Source organism: Orussus abietinus, unplaced genomic scaffold, assembly GCF_000612105.2.
Source record: "Orussus abietinus isolate OABI.00-Male unplaced genomic scaffold, Oabi_2.0 scaffold222, whole genome shotgun sequence".
Lineage (NCBI taxonomy): Eukaryota > Metazoa > Arthropoda > Insecta > Hymenoptera > Orussidae > Orussus > Orussus abietinus.
In genome coordinates this window covers 106887-131799 of record NW_019394365.1, presented here as the reverse complement: position 1 = coordinate 131799, position 24913 = coordinate 106887, and the positions used below count along the sequence as shown (strand labels likewise).

Here is a 24913-nt window from a genome sequence, read left to right as displayed (position 1 = left end):
TATGCAAAATACTTGAAAATTAAACCGTATAAGAGACCTATGTCCCGAGTCATCCAGCTTAATTTTCGTTTCGAAGTCGTAAGCATCGCGTGTGTCGCACTTCTGTAATTATTACTGACTATAATTTAGCTATTATTTTCACAAAACTCGAGATTTGGATCAAAGACAAACTGTCAAATCGAACAACGTACAATGGATCGCATTTACCAACAAATGTACGATGACACCGAGATAATTAGTGAAAAATCTCAGGAAGGGAGCGAAATCAAGAAACTTTTCTCAGGGCAGACGGTTTTCCTAACCGGGTGCACCGGATTCATTGGGAAATGTCTAACGGAGAAACTCCTCAGAGAGACCGAATTGAAGAAACTTTTCGTTTTGATCAGGCCTAAAGAGGAACTCTCCGTAGAACAGAGGCTGGACAAGTTCTTTCAGGATGAGGTAAGTCCATGTAAATATATTGTTTTAATCCATTCCAACTCTAAATTCTCAATAAAATTAATGTAATTGTATAAGAGCCGAATGCTCAACAGCTTTACAAGGACACTGATAAGCTTCTTTCTCAGGTCTTCGAGCCTCTGAGGAAGATGGTGCCAGACTTCGCGAGGAAAGTCGAACCCATTATGGGCGATCTTGCGAAGAAAGACATAGGATTATCCGAGAAAGATCGAAAGAAATTAACGGAGGAGACCACGATCATCATTCACAATGGCAGTACTACTAAGTTCTACGAGAGGATAAGCAACGTCTTGAAAATCAACGTATTGGGCACTCAACATTTATTGGACCTTGCTATCGAGTGCAAGACTCTGAAAGCGTTTACCTACATCTCCTCCGCGTTTTCGAATTCTAATCACGACGTAGAGGAACGATTTTATGATCCTCCAGTCGATTTACGCATTATTCCTGATCTCATAGCTTCGGACGAATCCCTCCCCGGAGGACTGACCGAAGAAACGGTTAATCAGATCATAGGAGGATCTTTTAACACGTATACGTTTTCGAAAGCTCTGGCGGAGAATATAGTGAAAGAGTACAGTCGTAAAGTTGCATTTCCTTGCGCAGTGCATCGTCCTGGTCTCGGTACGTTCTTAGAAAAATAATATCCTTTCCGTTTCTTAGAAACGGAATTAATAGAGTGAAACCAGCATGTCCTTTCATTGAAAATGTACGGATTAGTATCTGTTTTTTCCTTCTCCAGTGATCTCAGCGTACAGGGAACCCATCAAAGGCTGGGTCGATGATTCCAATGGACCTGTAACGGGGTTCGTAGCTGCTTCTCTTGGACTATTACACGTAATCCATTGCAACAGCTGGCCGAAGGACTTCATCCCGGTAGATATGACCGTCAATTCTATCCTCGCTTCTACGTGGGATGTAATAATCAATCAGTGAGTTATTTCGCCTAAGGGCCTAACAAAATTGGAAACCAAAATGTCGGCGATGCGACTATTAGTCATTATGATAACGTGCATGGCTAACTTTTAGGGAAAAAGAAAAGATGACAATCATACGTAACAAAATTGATTACAATTCCATGATGTTCGTTGCTGAAAATGTCTCCTTCCAGAATAGACGCCCGAGAAGCAGTGGTCTATAATTATGGGAGTTCCATCGTAAATCCTATAACGCTGCATAGAATGCAAGAGCTCGTAGAAGTAGAAGCGTATGAGAAACCGTCGGACAAAATGGTGTGGGCGTACTTTTGCTCGATCACCTCATGCGTGTACTATTTCTACTTAATGGACATGCTGACTCACTTGCTACCGGCACTGATCATCGACGGCGCGTTACTGCTGCAAGGAAAGAGACCAAAGTAACTATTCCTCTTCGAATAATTGCATCCGATCTGGGTGAAAATATGCCTGCGTGAAAATATAATATTACTCTTCCGAAATATTTAAATAATTTGTCCTGAAAAAAAATATTGTACCATCTACATTCGAAGTACGTAATGAGAAATCGCAAATTAACCATTTCAGGGCACTGCAGGCATACTTCCAGTTCCGAAAACAATTGAACTTCTTAACCAAGGGTTTAACCAGTAAGCAGGTTATTAATTGTCAAAAATCAAAGAAGGTTTGGAATCGCCTGAATCCCGTGGACAGCGATTTATTCTTCTGCGACATCCGCAATCTCGACTGGGACGAGTTCGCCGAGACCTTCTGGCTGGGAATGAGGCTCTTCATCCTGAAGGATCCTTTGAACACCGTAGAGTCGGGCAGGAGTAAATTTAAAAAATTGAGAATCTTCAATATTCTTACCGTGACAGCGACTTTTCTGATCTTCCTGTACCTCGTAAACAGAGTCACAGGGATATTGTCCATACTGTGCTGATCTCCGTCTAAAATGTCTCTATACTACGTGCATCCTACGTATATCAATCATATTACATTAATGTATTGTAATAACATCAATATACGTATAGGCACAGCAACAACGCTTGTTACTCATTTCAAGTAAGGAGAGGATCAAGACTCGTAAGAAAATAAGTGCAAGAAGAGCAAACACACAACCCGTAGTTATATATAGAATAATACTCTTTATTGTTTTTGATAGTTGTTGTTGTCCATATTGTATTTCTCTCCGGTTTTCGCATATTCACATCCGCCGTTGTTTTGGTAAAATGGTACGCGACACGACTCGGCCTAGAACACCGTCCGACCACTCCTCCGCGCTCCCGCGTACCCGGGCCGCTTACGACTAGAGTATAATATTATATTTATATTAATATTCTTCTGATTGTACGGTCGACGATTCCCCTCGATTGCCCCTCCCCCCTTCGACTTGTTTCCCGTTTTTCCCGCTTTTCCCCCGAATGTCAATGAGCGCTAACTCGCGCGCGTTTCGACGCAGCCGGGCCGCGGGTCGCGAATAACTAGGAGTGGTCGTCGACATGGTCTTTCGGTGATATATACCCGGTGGATCTTAGAACATCCTCTCTAGTTTCTATTAAAGATCTGTGAGGGGCCTGGACGAAGTCCTGGACACCCCGGGGCTCTGGTCGAGCCCGAGGAGGTCGAGGAGCCGGGCGTCCAAGGCGCCTCGCGATTTCGATGCAATTTTCTTCATTTAACTCTGTCAATCTCTTTTCTTACCTTCGCCCACCGCGCTACTATTTACAATATACAGTGTGTGTGTCTTTCCTGCCCTAGGTTGCCGGCGAGCGTGGGGACTCGTTCGAGCGCCGTGTCGGCCAGACCCGAGGGTTGAGATCGCGAAGAGGAGTCCTCTGCACGAGGAGAAACGAAATCTGCGATTACCGTCTTCGCGTGGACTCTTATCCGTGCAGAAGGACGAGGAAGAACCCTAGGGCCGTTCAGCGGCTCGCTTCCGGAAATGTCCAGCCAACTGCTAACTTAATCCTCCGTTAGACGTATTTAATAGGAACTTAATCGCACGTGGACGCACCGGCCCGTCTTCGAGAAGTTACCCCGGCGCGCGGGAACGGAAGGACCGCGAGCGCTCCCCGATATCAAGGCAGTCTACGTGGAAGAGATTTTTTCTCGGCAGCCTCCCGCCCCTTCCGCCTCCTCCCGATTTGTTCCCCGCGAGCAGGGGCACTCTCGGTACCGATTTATCGCATAGAAGCGTGTAAGAGACGTTGAAATATCTAGAGAAAAAAAAAAGAAACACCAGAGGGTGACGCGGGGCGAAAAGCGCCCTGGGGCCCGGATCGCCCCGGCACGTGAGTCGAACGAGTCCTCGCCGCAGCCTTGTATCACTTACCAATATATANCATTATATACCTATTTATCTTCATCGTCTCGCCGTTAAACGTACTCTCGAGTCGCTATGTATACACTATGTACAAGGTCCTCCGTGGTCACCGAAATATCCCCCGCGCACTCGCGCGAGTACTCGCGAGTACTCCCGGTAGCGGCCCTCGCGGTAAGTGCACGCACCCAGTCGCAAGTACATACGCTCGTAATCGTCGTAATTACTTGTACACTCGACCGTCTTTGTGCCGCCTTATCTCACCGCGTAGCGCGCGGGCTGCGTTTTTGCTCCGAAAGAGAAGAAACGAAAAGGACGAAATAGAACGAAACGCGCACGCGACGCTACTTACGAATGAGTATTGCTAGGCATTCAAGGGCCACTCGCGTCTCGGTTCCAGGGCCATCTCTTAAGTATCTCTCGGCTCGCCGATCGGCCATAGGCGGGGCATTCTGGACGAAATTCACCGTTCTACTTGTATCCCCTAATTCTTTGTTGATTTTGTTCCGCCCCGAACCGGCCGATCGGCTCCCGGCATTCTCGCGAACGTCCACGCCTATGGAAAGGAAGCGCGACCTGGCAATGGCGCGACATCGTACTTGCGCGCATATGCGACGTGATACGCGATTCGCGTGCCTAGCTTGCACGTAAGTACGCACCCCATGGGACGCGTAGCCCTACGTACTCGCGTATGCGCGCAGCCTTTTGGTCGCGCCTAAGACAATAAGAATTAATATTGCTCGTCGTCTTCGCGCCGATGAGAGAGAGGCGAAGAGGACGCCACGGCGTCTCGATTTTCTCTCGTTCCCGCGGTCGCTCGCGCATGCGCCTTTTATCTCCGCCTTCTCTCCCCCTCGCGAAAGAGACGAAAGAGACGAAAGTGAGGACGCGGAAGGACGCGTCTAGCGGATCTCAAAACGATTCGTTCGGCAGACCTTCTCTGGGATTTCCAACCGGAGCCCGCCGCTCGCTATCCGGGGCCGCGGCTCGTCGGATTTGCACCGGGACGCGCGCGCCCAAAACCCATTGCGTTTGCGTACAAGCTAATTGTATATTACAGGAGATCAGTACCGTGGGCGATGGCCTTTGTGGCGGAGCCCCGTCCGAATTATGCCGATTCACGGGGGGAGGGGTATTACAGGTATTACAGGTACATTTCGCTAATTGACGGCGCCGGCCTGCGGTTTTTGCACCGAGCGACCCTGCCGTTTTCGCCGAGCCGCGGCCGCTCCCCGGGATTCCTAAACGCCGAGACTTCCTCGGGGAAGCTACGCCCGAGGGTCGAGAGCCGGACGCAGAGAATTCGTCATAGCGTTACGCACTCCTTCCGGATCCGGAGCCACGTCCTCCAGGAGGTTTCAGCTCCTTTGCGAACGTTTCGCCAAAAGTCGACGGTCTCGATCCTCGGAATCCGGGTTCCCCGAGTTCCCGAGGGTCCTGGGACGTCGACGCGCCCCCCGCGAGTGGTTGCATCCTCGGAGACGACTCTTCGAAGCACCAGGGTAGACGTAGCCTAGCACCATACTGTGAATCCGTGCGTAAGGTAATCTAAGTAAGGTAACGCGCGGGTACGCGTGGCGTGTGCGCAGAGATCGCCGGTACTCGGGGGTCCTCTTCTCGGAGCGGCTCCCAGGGTCCGGGCGAAGGTCCAGGCGGAGGTCCGGGGAGAGGTCCAACGGGAGGCTGCTGGGCGAGCGATGGGTCGCGCCGCGAGCGGCCCGCGGGGCTGCGTCGAGCGATCACCGGCCCGGGGGCTCGGACGTTGGAACCTCAGAGGTGCCCTCGAGAGGCGACCTGATGGTGACCTGGTGGCTACCTCGGGGCGGAGGGGGAGGGGGCCTCGCCGACGCGCGGGTTCATCCCGCGAGCCGCGACGATCGGCGACGATCCGGCGGAAGCGCGGGCCTCTCCGGCCCCGGAGGGGGGAGGGCGGGCGCGCCTTAGGAGGGCGCCGCGGGCTGGCCGTTCGCGGGCCTCGGCCCGAGCGGATAGAAATCGATGAGGTGGCTCAACGAGGTGAGGATCGGGGGCTATGATCCGACGCACATGAGCGACTCGTGGCCGCCGGCCGCCGCGCTACTCGAGGGCGCGGCCTGGTCGTGGGGGTGCTGAGGGTGGTGCGGGTGCGGCTGCTGGCCCGCGCCCGTGCTCCGGAGGATGTCGTCGGCCGAGAGGGGCGTCAGCTTCCAGCCGGGCATGAAGTCGAGGTCGAGGTCGGGACCGATGTCGACGTCGAGGAGCTCGTTGTTGTTGAGCGGGTCCAGGGGCGACTGGCTGGAGAGGGAGAGGACGCTGCCCCAGTTGATGGACCGGCTGTCGTCGCTGTCGCCGATGCCCGAGTCCACGTCGGTCTCGGCCGAGGAGGTCGGAGGCAGGGGGAACGGGGTGAGGCGGCCCTGCTCGGGGGCCTGCATCTGCATCATGGGCGCCGGCACCAGGACGGGCTCCATCGGGGGCGGGCTGCGGTCCCTCTCCATCTCGCGCTCCAGGTGCCTCAGGGTGTTGCAGATCAGGACGGACCGGTGCAGGCTGGGGTCCGGGAACTGCCGGTACCTGGCCAGCTTGCACATCGAGATGTTCAGGACGGCGAGTCGCCTCTGTCGGTAGCACGCCCGGCCCCTGCGGCACCAGCTCGACCTCGAGCCCTCGCAGCACCGCTCGTTCGCCCGGTAGCTCGAGCCCAGCTCCAGGTAGCTCTTTCCGTTCTCCTCCCGGCGTATCGTCGGGGGCTCGTAGTGGTGCGGCGCGCCCCACTGGGGCTGCGGCCTCGACAGCTGCGTGTAGCCCCCGCCGCCACCTCCGCCGCCGCCACTGCTGGCCCCGCTGCCGCTGCCGCCGCCACTGCCACTACCGCCGCCGCTACCACCGCCGCCGCTACCACCGCCGCCGCCACCACCGCCGCTACCACCGCTTCCGCCGCCTCCCGCACTCGCCGCGGACCCGGCGGCCCCTCCGCCGCCGCCGCCCCCGGCGCCGCTGCCACCTCCCGTGCTCGTCGCGCTCGGCGCGCTACCCGTGGCCCCCGTGCCCCCCGCGCTGCCCTGCAGCCCCGGGATCCCCGGGACGCGCTGGTGGTAGTAGTGCTGCGCGTGCTGCAGCTGCGAGGACGTCGGCGTCCCCGTCGCCGTCACCGTCACGGACGCCGGCGCTGCTTGCAGACACGGTCCCGACGACACCTCCATGTCGTAGTACGAAGAGGGCGCCTGCGACAGCGGCGGCGTGTAGCTGTCCTCCATCGCCCACCAGCTGCCCTCCACTCGGCCCAACTTTGACGGGCTCTCGCCCGTGTCCATGTCGAACTCCATGCAGCCCACGCCTCCCTCTAGCTTGCGTTTTCCTGCTGTGGCCTGCAGACCCATCATTGCACAGCTCTGCAAGAAAAGAGAAACCGATTATTGTACCCTGTATTTCATATCAAACCTGATCTAAGAAAAATAATCTTTCCGTGATATCCCGAGATCGGGCAACGGCGCTAATTACTCTCCCACCCCGACCACGGTATTACTTTTTAACACGTTGGTCGCCGCGTCACCCAGGTATGGGTGACACTGTGTGTAAACGTGAATGGTAGCCGAAATATCGGCGACCAACGTGTTAATTTTTAATTATAAATTAAACGCGGCATTGGGCTCGCGGAGTCACGAATTCCATATGAAATTATATGTACTATTTCGTCCTAATGGAAGGTACGACGGGGAATTAATTTCTTAACGAGTTAGAAAACGATATGGCGCATCTTTCGTCGTATCGTTGGTCGACGCAGCGGGAAACGTTCGTGGGACGCGAGTCCGCCAAGACCGTGGCGATCCGCGAGAAGGAAAAGGAAAGGGAAAAGGAAAAATGAAAAACCCGCCGACTCGTCGAAGTCCAACGTCGCGCGCCATGACGCGCCGATATCTATAGCACAGCCGAAGACCTTGTCAGCAATATACTCGGCAGTCGGGAGGCACCGGGCGGCGCGGCGTGACTCAGAGGGTCGGCTCGCTGACGGAACGTGGCGCGGGGAATGACGTCAGGATCCCCTTCCCGCCACGAGAAGTCATCGCGGCAATGGTTCGCCAAGAGAGACGGAGAGAGCGGGAGGGTTCCTCGTGGATTCAATCAGCCGGCATGCGGGCCTTCTGCCGTCGAGCCGAGTTTCCATGGTGGGCCGCGAATCTCGGTCCCATCCGGTTCATAGAAATTCCGCACTCGCGGCCACGACGGAACCCTAGCCAATAGGAGAAGAATCGGTGGAGTTAGATCGTTCTTCGACCGTTAGATCGAACGAAAATCGTTAGATATCGTTCTTAACTACTATTTCACGAAGTGCCCTTAAGCGTACTGGTTGACTTAGACATAACTGTGTTTTGGTGTCTTATTTCCCTTCAATGTTAATCATTACATGAGAGAATAACGCACTTAATTGTCTCAATACTAACACTCGAAGATGAATATAAATAGGAATGAATTGGAGAGAGAAAAAAAAAGGAAAATAAGGAATATAGAGTTTCACTTTCCAAGGCGGGTCCATTTGGTAACGTGCGAGAGCTTGCTACCGTGCCATGAGAAGTTTCACCTCAATAAAAGAGACTCAAAGAAGATACGGTAAATGGAGAAGCAGGAGCGAGCCAGAGAGCAAACGGAGATAAACGCGAGGATGACCGTGTTCCTAATCCGCCAGATAAAACTGTTTTTACCCCTGGTCGAACAGGACAAATCCGAAAATGCGCATCTGCGAACTTCCACGGCGGATAAAGGCACTTTTTGAAAGCTCAGTTGTCGCTCGGGGTTGGGGAGAGTATACGGCACAAGGGATATCTGCGGAATTCGCTTCTTCGTACGTCGAGATCGCGCAAGGGGTGAAGTAAGGAAATTGCCCGCCCTCCTTTCTTGGGTACACTGGGGTAGCCGCGAATGAGAACCTCTGGCCGCGGGGGAGAGCTCCTGGCGGCGAGCGAGTTCGCGGCTCTACCGCGAGATGGCGCCGCCTGTCCTGCGCGCGCCACCTCCGGACCACGTGGTCTGCACATGACGTTTGATTTACAATAATAAAAAGGGAGTTGGTCGCGGCAGAAGAAGGCCCGCGAACGCCGAGCGGCCTCGAGAGAAAAAGCGTGTACGAGAGAACGGAGTGGCGCGACTTCCATGACCGACCGCTTGGGTTTCGAAGCGCCATGAAAAACGTCATACTAAGCCCCAAGGCAAGAGGTTATCCTTTGTTCGTAACGTCGACGTCAATTTTTAATGATTTAATTTCGAACAAGTAGTCACGATTAATATCGCCGGACGAGGAGGGCATTTCGGAAAACCGTGCCAAAAGAGCCGCCCCCAAATTCTAGGTTATGCCGGTCACGGTCTCGTGGGTTTAAAACAAAGAGGCGAGATCGAAAAGTCGCGGGGAATCTCCGAGTCCGTTCGCAGGTGAGCTTGAAGAAATGCGAGATTCCCGGAGGAGGAATCACTCCCCAAGGAGCGCCAAACGGGGCGAGATTCCCGAAGAGATCCGACCATTGGCCAATCGCTACGCGGTCTCTTGCGACACGCATATCCGTTCCGCGTCCTACTTGGAATACGACTCACTCGTAGTCTCCTTTTCCAACAGGGTCGACCGACCTCGCGGCTACCAATCCGGGAAAAATTATCTCGGAAACAACGAGGCGAGCCCTCGGCAGTTAAAACTCCATTCCACGTAGAAAATAAAGACAATCTTAAAATCCCATTTCCAAACGATTTTCCAAGGTACTAGAAAATTAACCGGTTGATCATGAATAACCATTAACGTAAAGGAAAATATCCCTCGATCTCGTCACGAATGATCTCAATAACGACGAGCTCAACCGTGGACAGTTGAACACCCGTTCCATATTGGTGAAAAAAAATTTATCCACGGGATTTCCGAAACTCCTGGAAAACGAACGCGTCGATTATAAACAATCGAAGAAAAATTCAGCGGTCTCGGAGGAAACGTTCCTCGATCTCGGAGAGCCAGGAAGGGTCGAGGGAGATATCTTGGGTAGGGCCCGTCACAGATCGCGGGCGAAAACGGGCGACGCTCGGTCTCGCGGCCGGCGTCGATTTCGACGGGGACGTGGATTTGCATTCGCCGCGACATCGTAAAGCCCCGTTACGGCCGATAATGGCGCGCGGGTGGCGGCGCACTTGTTGAATCGGGAAAGCCCGAAGGGTGTGAGGAGGGCCCGGGGGACGTATACGACGGATTAGCCGGGACGCAAAATGCCCGCCTTTTAGCGGGCCATAAATCAAAGCGGAGGAGCGTCGGACCGGGAGTTCCCGGGCCGCGGCGGGCTCGATCGGCTTCGACGCGACGAGGCGTCCCACCGGACGCGTCGTCCCTGAAGGGGGTGCGGACGAGGGCGCGCCAAAGTCGCCGGGAAGCCGGAAAGTGTTTACCAAACAAAAGTCGGGGCGGGGGAGGAGAGGTTATAAATAGAAGCGGGAGTTCGGTGTCATCGGCAAAGTTTCCGCGAGCGAGGTTCGGCGCCATTCGGCGCGTCACCGCGCCGATACGCGGCGATCCGAGGATGCGCGGGCAGCACCGGAGGTTAAGGACCCGATTTTCGATTCGACCGCGCAGCCGCCTCGTAACCGAAGTCCAATTTAGAGCCGCGCTTACGTAAGCGAGGAGAGGCCCGGCCGCGCAGGCGCGCTGGAAGGCGGCGCGCCACGTGACGACGGCGGCGCCGCCGCGACGAGGACGGCGATCGGTCGCCGATGTGGCGTTACAACGCGTTACGCGTTTTCGGGAATCTTTCGACGACTCGTAGTCGATCTCCGAGCAAACCTGCGAATCGGGGCTCGGGAAGCGGAGAGGACCGCGCCGTTTGCTCGAAAAAACAGAGGCGCTGTCCTCGCGCCGACTTGGCCGAGCCGAGGCGCAGATAAAGCGGCGCCCCCGCATTGGTCGGTCAGTTAACGCTGCCGGCGCGACTGTGTGAGTCGCTCCTCGTGGCGGCTCGTGGCAGCTCGTGACGGCATGACGTCAACCGGCCGTGCGGTTATTTTCGAAAGGGGACTCGGCCGTCGCGAGGCAGCGCCGCCGACGGAGAGATCGCCAACTACGGAGGCCCGAGTGGCGCAGCCTTTGCCCGCCACTCTTCGGGCCCCGGTGCCGCGAGGATTAATAAGACCCACGGGGCCAACTTTTCAGTATATCCTTTCCGTGATTTTTACAACATCGAGCGACAATAACGACAATGCCGACGACGCCGCTCGCCGTGAGGTTTATCGAAACGAGGAAGAGATACGAAGCACGAGTCCCGCCGCGTCCGCGCCGGTTATATACTGCCACGGCGCGTTCCCGTTCCCTCCTACTTTCGCGGGAATATTATTAAATTAATTTACAGGAGGATAATTCGAATACGGATGTATATCCCTCTTGAATAGATGTAGGTCCCGACTCGCGAAAGGTATCCGGGTGTACCGGGAGGTTTCTTTCGAGGTTAAGATTCCGAGGTTTTTCGGCTCCGGGATCCTAGACGGGATCACGCGTCTCCCGTTTTGGCAGCGAGTCCGGCGTCACGTAGCGGCTCCGGGAGGGAGATACGCCGGAGCTTTCCGGACGTCCCGACGCTCGTCGTCCCCGAATCCGCGGACCCCGGCGAAGAGTCTCGGCGACGATCCCCCGGCAGTTTATTGCCGCGATTCCGCTTATCCCGGTAGATTTAGCGTTTAGAATGATGGATATCCCCGGCGCCCTTGGGTTCCGGGGTGAATGCAAAGTGGCGCTAGTCGGCGAGAGCGAGATAAAAAGAACCGGGAGAGACGTTCCGGAGAGAAGTCGAGGGTCTCTCCCAGGAGACGGCGACTTCGCGGTGGTTCTCATCCGAGAGCTCTCCTCGTGCGATGCCCCGCCACGAGGATGAGTAATACCGTTATCCGTGTTGCCCGAACGCCTTAGGCCGCGATATCTCGAAACCTAGTGGAATCACCCCGAGTCCCGAAGCCTCCGAAACTGTAATCCCAAAAGTAAACCCCTGGGCTTCAAGCAGAAATACAAAGATCCTCAAACACGAAAAAAAAAATATAAGAAAAAAGTGCGAGGGAGCATCGACATACAGTCCTGGACTACTTATCGTTGCCTTGTATTTAAAAACGGAGAAAGAGAGCAGCTATCTCGGGGAAAGATGCTGCCACTCTCTTCCTCGATAAGAGATAGGAATCTCGCGGTTATCTCCACCTCTCCTCGATTCTTATTTCACCTTTACAATGGCAGTCGGTCGTTCACAAACTATATGTCGACGAAGGGGAGCGAATACTTCCGGAAGCGCTCCCTCTTTCAGACCTCAGGGGTAGGAACAGAGGGAGCCGCTACGCTCGACTCTCGTCCGCGCGTCGGAGTAAAGTCCGCGAGCCGGCGGTAGATTAGCCAGGCCGCTATCAGCCGGCGTGGATAAGATTACCGCCCCTCGGTGCACGCCGGGATCCGCGACTCGCATCTCCCGCGCATCGAGTCCCGATGTCCACGGCGCATGTAAACGCGATCCAAACGGGCAGGTATACGTCGTCGCATGTATGATGCCCGCATAATGTGCACGCGGGGTATAGGCGGCGTATGCGGGCGCGAGAGAGAAGGACGGAGGCGAGCACCGCGGGCGCGAGAGAGAGGGCGCGAGAGGCCGCCTAGGCGACCCCGCGCGGGTCCGAGCGCGTGACGTAGCTAACGGGGATTGCCCGTGGCCGGTCACGTGGTCGGGCCACCCCGTTACGCTTTATCGAGGGCATCTACGGGACGACGCGACCGACGGAGGAAGGCCATTCATTCACTGCAACCCCTTTGTTAAAAACGGGTACTAAGAGTCCCTCGCATAAACGTAGTCGGCTAGAAACTCCCCCAACTTTCGTTTCTTCCAGCGCACATTCTGCACGTACAAAACGTCAAAATGTTCACAAGACTTTCCTCCAAACTGGGTGCAGCGAATCATTTAGAACTTCAGCACCTGATAATGGAGGCCCTCCTCTTGAAATCTCATACTACGAAGAGAATAACGTTTATAAATCTATCGAGTATATCCGGGAATATCAAGGTAATCGCAAAGAGTAAATATTAAAATAAATTGGATATCACCTCTGATGAAAGAGTAGAGTTTCGGAGAACCGGGGAAATGTTTCTCTGAATAGTAGCAGGGAATATTTATTTGGCTGAAACTCGAATAAATTGGATGCAACGTTTCTCCGGGACTATGACAGTTTGAATTTCAGTCGAATTCTTTGAATTGACAAATTATTTCTTTGGTTCGATGAATTTTTTTTTTTTCTTGGTATATCAGATTTTGCAACGAAACGTGAGTACTCTCATATAAATACATATACATATATAGATACATATATATATTCAATTCATATGCATCTATAAACACATATGTATAAATATACGCACACTGGTTATATTACCGAGCGCCCTACCCCGTATATACCCTAACAACGAGCAGTACCCACGCAGTTCCCGTATTAGGGGATGAATAAAGGAAGGCTGCGATCGAGGGGCGCCACCCCTGAACCCCGACGGTTCCGAATCGGGGCCGCACCCCTCCGAGCCTCCCCGGCCGCGTGGCCCTAGCCCGGGGCGCCGGAGACCCGCGATGCGTAATACGCAGCCGGATCGTCCGCAAGGATCGGCCCTGACGTCTCGCCCTCCCGAGGGAACCGGTAATTGCGGGATCGATCGACGGAGCAAGGAGCGGGAAGTGGTACACTCGTGCTCGGGAAGAGGACTTTCGGAATAAATTCTAAACTAGGGGTACACCGACAACCGATCGGGCCACATCGGATCCAACCGAGACAAATTGCTTCTTTAAACGTGGCAACGCGTCAAAGATCCGTACAACATCGAATCAGATATAAATTATATTAATAATATTTTGTCGATTCGTAGAAAGAAGCGTTGCCATTTAATTCGTTCGAGTTTACGTCAAATAATTATTCTTTGAGTTAACGAAATATTTCCTTGGTACTATTACAAAAGAAATATATATATACTTATTTCTCTGGTTCAATGAAATTTTTTCCTCTATAACGTAGCCTTAACCTATGAACGTCGAATGGGTTCCGAGATCATGAATAATCGGTAGACACCAATGACAACGATCAACGGATCCGACCTGGAGACTCGGGAGGGTGCATCGTAATTCTTTGATTTAGTGAATCGGGAAGCGTGAATCTCGGCTCGAGGACCGGGGGTAGGTGCGCGGGCGAGATAGACGGACACCCACCGGGATGTACTTCAAAGGCCCACCCACGTCCACCGGCGCACTTGGCCCTCGCTCCCACCCACGCCCCCCCATCTCGGCTCTCCATTTACGGAAATGTTGCGCTTTCGTTGACAGTGATGCGATTGTAGGGCGAGCCTTTGCTCGCGCTCTTTCCCTTTCTCGCGACCCTGTAGCGCGTCCCCGGAATAGGGGTGGATAAAAAAAAAAGAGGCCATATGGCAGACAGCCAGGTCACCCCAATGCGTGGGAGAGACCGGGGTTCCCCTCGCCCCCTCCCGGGAGCGCACCTCCGCGTCCGCTCCCCGCGGCGTCGCGCTCGCGAATGACCTTGCGCGCCGCATCCCCGGTATATATGTACGCGCGAAGACGCCCCGAATGAGTTAGGTGCAGGTGCACCCGAAACTGGGGTGCCCGCGAGTGTCGCGCCACGGTGGCAAGTGCCGGAATCAAGGCTCCCTCCCAGACTCATCCGCGCCCATTCGACCCCTCGCAACGACACATGGTTTGCAACTCTTCATTCATGGGAAATGGAATCCGGTGGCTCCCGTTCCGGGGTGTTTGACATTTTTCCCGAGTTCGAGCTCTCCCGCGGGCGGGATGTTCGAAACTTAAGCCGGTCTCGGAGGCGCCGAGTCCTCGGGCGGGAAGGGGGGCTGCACGGCGTATGACCCAAAAATGATGGGCGAAGCGGCGAGGGGGGCCAGAGGGGGAGATACAATGTGTGGAACCTGTTCGCTGATGAGTGGGCGCAGAAGTTTACGAGGAGGCCCGCCGCCGTGGGACAGCGCACGTCGGCGATGCACCTACGGGTGTACGTCCCCATGGGTGCCCATGGGTCTTGGTGCCCGTGCCTTGGTGCTCTCGTCCATGGGCACGCATTTCCGCGACGTATTCACAAGAGTTCGCACACTCTCGACTATAGACACGCGCATCCGACGAGTTTCACGGGTATGCGTGCTCATGGGTGCCCATGGGTGCCCATGAGTCTTGGTACTCGTCCATGGGCACGCATCTCCAAGATGTATCCGCGGGTATGCGTACACACATGCCCGAGACCATAGCCGCGCGCGTTCGACGAGTTTTACGGGTATGCGTGCCCATAGGTGTCCATGGGTGCCCATGGGTGCATCCGACGCCGGCCGTGGGCGCGTCGCAAGGTGCACCCAGGCATAACGATAAATATATCGCCTCGCGATGTTGCGATAGTCGCTGCAGGACGACGCCTCGTCCGGGGGGCCTCCCCCTCCGCTTCGCGCTCCGTTTTTTGCAGCAACGATTCCGCACCCAACAGACTTGTTGAGCTGGGCTTCCAAGAAACCCTGATAAAAGTGTATTAAAAATCAAATAGGTCTCCCTGACTTCAATAGACCCCCCGATCGGTGATCCTCGGTGTACTTCAAAGGGATGGGTTTACTCGTGTACCTGTCGATGGATGCAGTGCCACCTGATGCAAATGGTAGCCCCCGGAAAACCGAGCGATAAGTCCGGCCCGGGGCCCTGAGGAGGGTAGAAAATTTCTCCGGCTCCACGGAGGAAGGAGTCCCGAAATATTTGTGGGGTCCTACCTGGAGCCCGACCGGCGGGAGGAAGAGAGAGAGAGAGAGAGAGAGGAGAATGCGCCCGGCCGGGGGAGGGAGAGGGAGGGAGCGAGAAGGGCCGCTTGACGAGGGTCAGACATCGGGCCCCCGCGGTCCCCGACCGTCCATTTCGGTTCGGCCTGAGCAGTGGTTCTCACGCAGCCATGGGGGCGCTCACAAATTTCCAGCGAAGGGCCCAACAAGCGCCCGTCCCCGCGTTCCCCCGAATCTAAAGCATAAATTTCCCGCGGGGGCAGATCCCCAAGCATTGACCTACGACCTACGACTGCCAAGCGTCGTCCCACAACCTTCCGGACTTTCCCATCACCCGCGAATGCGTTACAAGACAAAAGTAGAGCGGAAAGTACGGGAAAAAAGGATGAGAAAGAGGAAGTAAAACAAGGGAGGGGCCGGGGGAACATCGAAGAAGGGTAAAAATCAAAGTCGACCGCGGGAGGGGGTGGGTGGCTCGGCGGAAGACAAAAGTTGGATAATCCGCGGCTTTTCCAGGAGGGCCGTAATCCCAATGGCGCGACGGTGGCACATAACCGTATAACCGGGCGGCAGGATCGAGGGAGAAAGAGGGCCAAGAGGGAGCGAAGGACGGAGAAGGAAACTGGAAGAGGAAGAAAGGGAGTTCCAGGCTCCTTCGCGCGCGCGCTCGAGGTTTCCAGGGTGGAGGGACCGGCCGGGCTTTGGCGGATGTATTGTTGGATTCGGGGTAGTCGTACCCTCGGCGTACCCTAGGCGTACCCTCGGCCGTACCCCGGGCCCTACCCTCGGCGAAGGAGGGTTGGACAGCCTTTTATGCCAGCGAGGGTCGCCAGGCGGCTGCTGGGCCGGCTCCCTTTTGTCCGCCGAGCCGAAGGGCTGCCGCCCCGGCGGAGGTTGGCATCACCGCTCGACGGCCGATCCGCCGACCGGTGGAGCCTCCGTCCCCCGCCGCGGACCGCGGCCGACTGCGCGCCGAACCGGTGGTCGCCGCGCGAGGGGGGAGGGAGGGGAGAGCGGCCGATCGGACTCGCGGAAACCCCCGAGCGCAAGTTTCGGGGTCGGGTCCACTTTTCCGGGCCTAACGATCCCGGACCCCACCGCGCCCGTCCACCTGTACCGACGAGTCGTCGTTAGCATCGCGATGCCGGGCGCGGCACCGCCGTGGATGAGGTTTACTGTTAGTCACGGCAGGGCCGCGACTGGCCGGTCGGTCCGCTATCCGGCCGCCCGGCAAGTCAGCCATCCGACTAGTCAGCCTGCCAGTCAGTCGGCGGGCGGCTAGTCGGCCCGACTAGTCGCTGGGTGTCGGTGAAAGGTGTGGCCGCGCTCGGCCACGCAAGAAACGCGAATGCAATATCTCATCGTGCCATATTCCAGTCATGGCGACGGCAAGATGGCTTCCATCCTGCGAGTACCCGCGACTCCGAACACGGGGAAGCGCTCGGTACGATAGCAGGTTGCCGTCTAGGAAACCGTGGAATCCCGATCGTGGGTTCTCGAAAAAAAAAAGAAAAAAAAGAGAAAGATCCGAACCGCCCGGAAGCGCGCTCCTCGACCCCGGCCGGATACCCGCCTCCGAACGCTCCGAATACTCTTCATATATTAGCATAGTTGGAGGTAAAAGGTACACCTCGAGGTCGGACCCTCGCCGTGGATTTCCTACCTCCTGGACGGTCACCTCTTCCGTTGATAAAGTACTATCGGGGGGAGAGGGGGATATTTATTGCCTCGATTTTTATTTTTTACTCTTAGAAGACTGAACGGAGCATCGCCGAATTTTCGGGGGATTATGAATCGAGGATGAATTTTCCTGGACGAGCGGTGTAGAATTCTCCGCCTTGGCACTCGGCTCGGGTGTAAGAATTCCTCGCCGCTAGCGGTACTGTCCTTGCCCGATCGCCTCGAGCGCAAACTGGCTTTAGCGGTAACTATCCTCGGGTATCCTGGCAAGTCGATTCCGAGAGCCGGACGGCGTGCATAGTCGCCGATCACTGGGCGGCAAAAACCGATCCAAGAACCGCGAGTTTCCCGGAAAATTCCGGGAAACGTCGATCGGCTTTCGGGAGAGGGCTCGACGAAAGTGCCATTACCGTTTCCGGTGAAGTCCGAGGACGAAGGGGCCGCTTTCTCCCGGCTCGTTCCCGGTTATCAACTATCACGGCGAGACCGAGCCGGCGAGCTCCCGAGGGAGTTCTATTTATTCGACGCGCAGAAGGAGCGACCTCGATTTACCACCCGTACAATAGAAATCCCGATCCATAGGGAAATGCGTCTAATTTTTATTATCCTTCTTTTTTTTCTTTCTTCCTTTTAAAACGCCGGGAATTTTGCACCGGGGATTTAACGCGCCTTAAACGGGGAGAGATTAGGTTAGGAGGATGTTGGCGAAACGGCCAGGTGCCTCCTTCTTGTCCTGTCCTTGTCCCGTTTCTCGGTCTCCCTTTCCGGATGTCCCGACCGCGAACAAAAGGGAGGTAATGAGGTAATAAGGCAATAAGGTAAGAGGCAAAGTGGAAAGAGAGGTAGCGAGGCAACCGAGTAACGCGAAACGCGTACCTAATGGCGGCCATAAAGAACCGCCCGGGAACGATTTGACAGCTCGACTCGGCACGTGACGATTGAGACATCTTTGATATCGCGACTTTACGTCCTCACCTGACGTAGGTACTTCTCCCATCTTTTAAGAGAAACTTCTCCTACCACGGCGGCGTGAGTTCACGCGATAAGGAAAGGAAGCGTAACATAATTTCTAAAAGCGAAACAGTCTATCATATCAGGTTGTCGAAAAAATTGCTGCAATTTTTCCTGCTTAATTTAAGTACCCGCTGTACATGAATTCAGCGCACAAACTTCTCTACGGATTTTGAAAACAATTGACTTAAATATTCGTGGGAAAACAATCACATTGACAGACCAGATACAAGGATACTTTTATAATCCCCTTTTGTCCACTCTATTTTTAATTTTAATTAATTACGCGCGTGCTCCGTCGATGCAAACGATTGCATGTGTATTTTCCACTAGGTGCGGCGTTTTTGGGCTTCGATAGAAATGACTTTTCTTCTTTCTGCAGCCGCAAGAATATCACATGGAAAGTCGTGATTGGGGCCTATATATCCTGCGTTCATGGTAAAGAGGCACGGGAAGACGTGTAAGACGAAACGCGTGACCAATGACGGTCGTAAAGGAGAGGAACGGCGGCACGCGACGCGTGCCGATCGAGATTCGTTTGACATCGGTATTGCGTGGCGTGTCGGTAGTAACTAGCCGAGGGCTCGTGAAATCGAGGCCTCACGCGCCGGGGGATGCCCGGTAACGGCCGAGTTACGCATCTCCGGAGCTCGTATTCTTCGCCTCACCTTCCTCAGGCCGAGCGCGTCGGGTGTCATACTGCGCGCGTCGGGTGTCAGACTGCGCGCGGCGCGCTACCAGGTGGAAAATGAAAAACCGCTAAAAACAGCGGCGAAAGTGGCGCACAAGGTTAAGGTCAGGTGAAAGGCCCTACATCTCTCATACCTCATTGAGAGGATTTTAATTACCTAAATAGAAGATATACATTCATATTTACGGCATAGTACCGGGATCCTCTGATATTTCCATCACGGGCCCATTTGAACCCGATGGCAGGAAACGGTGTGAAAATTGAGGAAGGTATGAAGGTTAACGGGATTAACAGGGAGCTTGCCGTTAATCCCGACCTGCTCGATCGCTCCTTCCGACATTCTATTGCCCTAACGCCGACTTCAATCGACATCCACGCATCTAAATGTCGATCCTCCGTACAGAGGAGGCACACTTGCGGCATGCACGAAAGGGTTAAAACCACAAGGGAGGAACGAGGTTTGATTTACGCGACATCCCCAACCTGTCGCGTCCTGTATTTAAGGAAAGGGAATCCTCATCCCGTTTCCCTTCCCGCTCTGTGAAGAGAGCGAGACGACGTTACGACCTGTTGCGCGGTATACTTTTCCGAAGTCTCGACACCTCGAGGAATTTCGAAAAGATCCGAAAAATCGAGTCGATCAAATCCATCCGTGAATTAACCGCACACGCGTACCGATTTACCCCAAAGTTTGAATGCGCGTTGAGAAATGGTATAAAAATGGTAAACGTAGTACGTTAATCGTTAGCAATACCTTCAAATAACGTTAAAACCACGTTAAAGTACACGTTTCTAATGAATGTGTATGTTACGGTGAAACACCGAAATCTGGAGAATGTCGACTTTCACCGGTGAATGTCAACATTCACATAGTCGCTTAGTGTATGTCCGAAATATTTGCTAAATACCCTTATTTCTGAATGTGATTGTCGACACACACTGGAGAGGGTCCGAATGTACAACAATGTAATGAAATATTCGATCTTTCACCGACGTATTTGGTATCTGTCATTCCAATTTCGGTCATTCACGGTAACATGTACATATGTAACGTACAGAAAAAATCCTGGATGAATAAACGTTTAATCTGTACACGTACACTGATAAAGAAAAGTTGCTTGACTCAAGACACAGATACATCCAAAGAATCATCAGATTGGGTAAACTAAATTCGTTTAAATCAACATACATCTTTTTTTTCTCTCTGTAAATACAATTGTTTCTTCCGATCATACATGATTAACGCAACATTATATATTTCTTACAGTCGGCCAAACTTTTTCTGAGTTTACCTAGATTTAGGTATATCAAACGTGAATTCGACTTTGCATTCGTTGGGGATATCCGAGCCCGATCGGGATGCTCGATCCGTCCGGGAAGCGGCGCGCGCTCTTCGTCTTTGGAAAGGTCCTCGGTGTCTCAGAATTTGTCCCGCGAGTGTCGGGAGCGCGCTCGACTCCGAGGCTACCGGCTTCAAGGCTACGCGGGCGGCCTTAACTGCCGGCACGGCACAGCCGAGTGTGCGACGAAGTGTGCCCGCCCGATCCGACTCGCCGGCCTCCTGGAAACCGCGCTCAGGAATAAACCGCGGAAAATCCGGGAACGCGCGGTCTCCCTCCCACGACCCTCCCCAAAGCCGCGCAACCTTGATCGACACCTCATTCGATCGTGATTAAAATCTGAACGTATACAAATTTCATTATCCACATTTATAGAAGTGTACATAAACCGTAAATTCGTAAACAAATAGTTAACACCAAAAGGTAATGGATCAATATTTGCATATCGGTATTGGCCTAAAAAGGTGATTGGGTCCCAGAGGGTTAAGGCGACATAAAAGGGTCATTATATATATAAACGTGAAAGTATTTATAAAACATTTCTCCGAACTGGGTGCACCGGATAACTTGAATCTTTAACATGTGATTATGGAGGTCCTAATGAGAGCCTTGAAACTCACGAAATTTCATTTTTCGAATAATGGAATTTCTCTGGTTTAAAGATCTTCGTTAGGGCCTCCATAATCGCTGGTTAAAGTTTCGAATTATTCGGCGAAACCAATTTGGAGAAAAGTTATATAAATATTTCGACTCTTTAATTCAAATATATATTTTAACGAAAGGAATTAAGTTTTGCGCATTGCAGGGGGTATCATTGCAAGATTTCACGTTCCCGACTAGATTTCTGGAGAAGAAAATAAAAAACGATTTAATTAAAAGTAGATTTAAAAATGAGTAAATATGGATTTTTGGATCGTAGGAAGAACCGGGGAGAGGAATGTGTCTCTTCGTAAGTTTGTCCGACTCGATTCCTGCGGCTACCGCGGCGCGTCAAGGCTACGACGCAGGATAAGCAGGCTCGACTCGCGGCATGAGCGCGTCGGCTGCGCGACGAGCTAGTCAGCCAGTCGGCCAGCCTCGCAGGCAGGAGAACCAGCGCGCCAGCGCGCCAGCGAGCGGGCGGGCGAACGAGCAGTCAGGCAGGCAGGCAGGCAGGCAAGCAGGCAGGCAGGCAACCTAGCCTAGCCGTAGGAGCGACTGGTTGGCCGGCTGTACTGTTATTTTTAACTCGACGCCGACGCGCCGCCCGTGGTCTAAAACCGTACACCCCTTCCTTCTCCGTAGCCGCGCGACGCCTAGCTCGTGGCGGCGGCCGCGTCGAGGCGCATATTTCGGAGCCTATTTCCAAAGCGGGCCCCGGCTATTTTCAAAGTCGCCCACCGTCCGCTTTTCCCGCGGGATCGGAACTCCCCCGAAACCGGACGGAATGTCGGCGGAGCTCGCTCCTCGGGACTCCCCGCGGGGCCAGCGCCTCTGCCGGCGCGCCGACGAACCGAGTCGCCCGGACTCAAGGTCGAGGTCTCGAGGCTCGTCGCGACGAAATCCCGCGTTCTCGTTTAATCCAGAAAATTCACAGACAGACGGGATGATTTTGATTTTTATTATAGTATCGTCGGGGAACGCGACATCCTACATACGAGGGATAGCCAAGTGGTTACGCCGCGGCTTGACCCACCGATGAGTAATTCACCCTAGGGAAGGCGTACGGGTCATCTGGGAGATTTTCACGGGAATAAGTGACCCCTCGCAGAAACGGGTATAGGTTCGCCCCCGAGGAATGGTGTGTACTGCATGTGGTCACCACGACTATTTGGCTATTCGCAGTACCCAGGACCCTGGATCGAAAACTTCCTACCTCTTAAAATTCGTATGCCGGATACCCTAACCTTCTTTCTGCTCTAACCTCTGATCTCCCTAGAAAAGTCGACCTCTAAATCCCCAATAGAAACGTTTTCGTTCCCTTCTTTCGTCTCTCAGAGGACGAGGAGAAAAACGAATACTTCCCGCGGGCGATCTTTGAAAGACGCACGGCTCGCTCGCCAGGAGCGAGTTCGTTTCGAAACCCAGTTTTCCCGCCAGTGGAGAGGCGGCAACGCCGCAGCGCCGCGGCCGGCCAGCCGGAGAGAGCCCGCGAGGCGGCAACGCCGCGCCAGCGCGTCGTAGACTCGGTTCCGTGCTGATACCCACGCTCTCGGCTCGGCTCCGCTCCGGCCGACGTCGCTTCGCCGGCGAATGCCTCCGGAGAGACTTTCTACGGCAAGAATGGGGTTGCCGCTCGAAACGGCGCTCGGACGCCCGTCGTTGCCACGGGGTAGACCCTTCGACGTAGCCCTAACCTCACTTTCCCCTGCGTGCGTGCGTGCACGCGCGAGGGTCCGCGCGCGCCGCGTGGAACATTACGCGACCTCGGCTCAGCTCGCGAGTCGTGTTACCGCGTAAATCGAGGCGAATCGCGGCTCGCGAGTTTTAGTAACGAGACTCTGACTCGGCGAGAATTCCCCGCGACTTTTCGCCGGAAGAACTTTTTTGCAGGAGCTTTAACGTACAAAGGTCTTTTTTTTTTCTCTCCGCGTTTAAATCAAAACAAACGTTTCGACCCGCGTTAGTAGTCTCCGCGATATATCTACGCGTCCAGGGAATTATACAACGGAGCTAGAGAACTCTCGCCGATAGTTTTTACACCGGTGAAAAACCGAGAGCCGGACACGAGAACGCTCGAGACGTTCTCAAGATGGCCGACGGAAATTAGAGAGAAACCGAGCATCGAAAGCGACATCAGACTGCCTGTTAATCATTTTAGAGCGTCCCTATACGCGGGGAAAATTATACATCCTCGGAATTAAAATGGATTCTCCTGGGGAGAAATTCTCAACGGCGCGGTTGTAAGCATTCTGGCCGGAGTCCCGGTGGAAGCCTTAGGTTAGAAAATGTACACTCTCTCGGTTTGAAGTTCGAAAGGTTCTAGGCCCGGCTCGGTTGCGCGCCCGTCCGTGTGCGCGTTCTTCGCTGTGTCGGTCGCGGGGCAACTTTCTAGTGTAGCTGACGCGCGACGTGGCGTGGCGTGGCGCGGCTCACGGCCGGCCGCCATGTGTGGGTATCTCCCTCTCTCTCGCGCCTCCTCGATACTCCCGCTCGCCGTCTCCCTCCCGGCGGTGCCGGGCTCTCGCTCGCTCGCCCCGAGTCCTCGTAGCGCGGTCTCTCTTGCCGCTCCGGCCGGCGTAAAGGAAAACTGGTTCCAGGAGAATAGAGCAACTGCGCCTCGCCGGCGCGGCGCGGCGGCCAAGGAACGACTCCCGACACCCTCGCAAGCCGAGTCCGAAGTCGGAGGGCAACCTTCCGACCCTTTTGCAGGATCGAGCGTCGCAAAAGTGAGCTCCGACGTTCTCGAAACGTCGGAGGCGGTTCTCGCACCGAAGTCGACGCGCAAGTAGTATTCCGTTCGGCCGCGTTAACAATCGACGTTGAAGTATAGCGGTTTAGATATCAGGTGCGATCGATCGAACGGGACGTATAAACGAAGATAAATATTCGAAAAGGTGACCCTTCCTCCCCTGCGATCCAACGACCTAGGGCGAGGCGCAAGCTCCTCGGTGCGCTCGTCCCGAGTCGTCCGGCCGGGCACCGATAAGGCCGCTTTACCGGCGGAGCCTCGTTACCGGTCGCCGGCATCTAATCTCTCGTAATTCCGCGGGTTTTTCCCCGCGGCCAGGTCCGCGCTATACGCGGCGGTATATACCCTCGTCCTCGTCTGACTTCAGGGTAGTTTTCCCCTCGCGGCCGAGCAACGGGTTGATTGCACCGGCGGCCCCGCATTCGGCAGCCGTCTCCCCTCCTCCCTCTCTCTCGCGCGCGCTCCCACTCCGGTCGCGCGGTCCCTCTCGCTCCCACTCCGCGCGCTCGCCGCCGAGCGAGGGGTGGAACGAGCGAGCAGGGGTTGCCATGGCAACGCCCCACGCGCGCGAGGAGCGCGTCGGTCCTTGTCCGGCCCGCCGGCCGCGCCGCTCGCCCTCTCGCTCCCACCGCCCGACCGACCGCCGGTACAGGACGGTTCATACGGCGCGCGCCGCGGACCCGACGCGGAATTTCGAAGACCTCCGCGAACTACCCGGAGAAATTTCCGACGGTAGAAAAACGCTCGCTCCTCCCTTCACGAGGACCGATTTTCACTTTATTCCATTTTTTCCTCCCTCCGGGAGTCCTACACCAGGGAGCGCGGGAATCGCCGGAAGGGCGACCGGGGAGTCGCGGAGACCCTCGCTTCTCTCTCCGTCGATCGATCGATCTTCCCGAACCCCGAGGAAACGCGGCAATCCCTGGAACGGCCGGTAGCGCGAGCACGGCGCCGGGCTCCCCTCGAAGCGTATAGATTTTCCGTTGGGGCTCAGCCTCGGCCGGGAGATGTTTGGTTCCAGCGGGGGTCTTGAAAAACGCACCTTCCGGAGTCTCCGAGCCGCGAAGGCAAAGCGACAGGGAGGAGGGGGGTGAACGCACGTTTCCGCCGAAATATCCATGCCTACCGGAGGAGCCCTAGAGGGAATCGAAGCCGCGGAGAGGGCAAGGGAGCGGAGCGCGTGCGCACGCTACACGGAAGGGTCCCCAAGGTGCGCGCCACCCTCGGGGACGCCCTCGGGGCCCTCGCGGAGGCGGCACGAATTTTCCACGGCCGCGGGGAAAATGTAGATAAGCTCGTTT

At 54.9% G+C, this 24913-nt stretch overlaps 2 protein-coding genes across 2 annotated transcripts in view; one reads left to right on the top strand and one right to left on the bottom strand.

The window, feature by feature from the left end:
- Window positions 1-44: 44 nt before the first annotated feature.
- LOC105695342 (fatty acyl-CoA reductase wat) lies at window positions 45-2440 on the top strand. The gene is made up of 5 exons (XM_012416837.2): window positions 45-441; window positions 567-1083; window positions 1202-1391; window positions 1571-1816; window positions 1983-2440. The coding sequence occupies exons 1-5, from the start codon at window positions 193-195 to the stop codon at window positions 2335-2337; spliced, it is 1557 nt and encodes a 518-aa protein (XP_012272260.1). The 5' UTR covers window positions 45-192; the 3' UTR covers window positions 2338-2440.
- Window positions 2441-3737: 1297 nt separating this feature from the next.
- The window catches only part of LOC105695394 (transcription factor Sp8), a 33057-nt gene continuing 11881 nt past the window's right edge, over window positions 3738-24913 (bottom strand). Inside the window, exon 2 of the mRNA XM_023432039.1 lies at window positions 3738-7088. Within this exon, the coding sequence (XP_023287807.1) occupies window positions 5748-7088 (1341 nt within the window). The 3' untranslated portion in view covers window positions 3738-5747. The remainder of the gene's footprint in view (window positions 7089-24913) is intronic.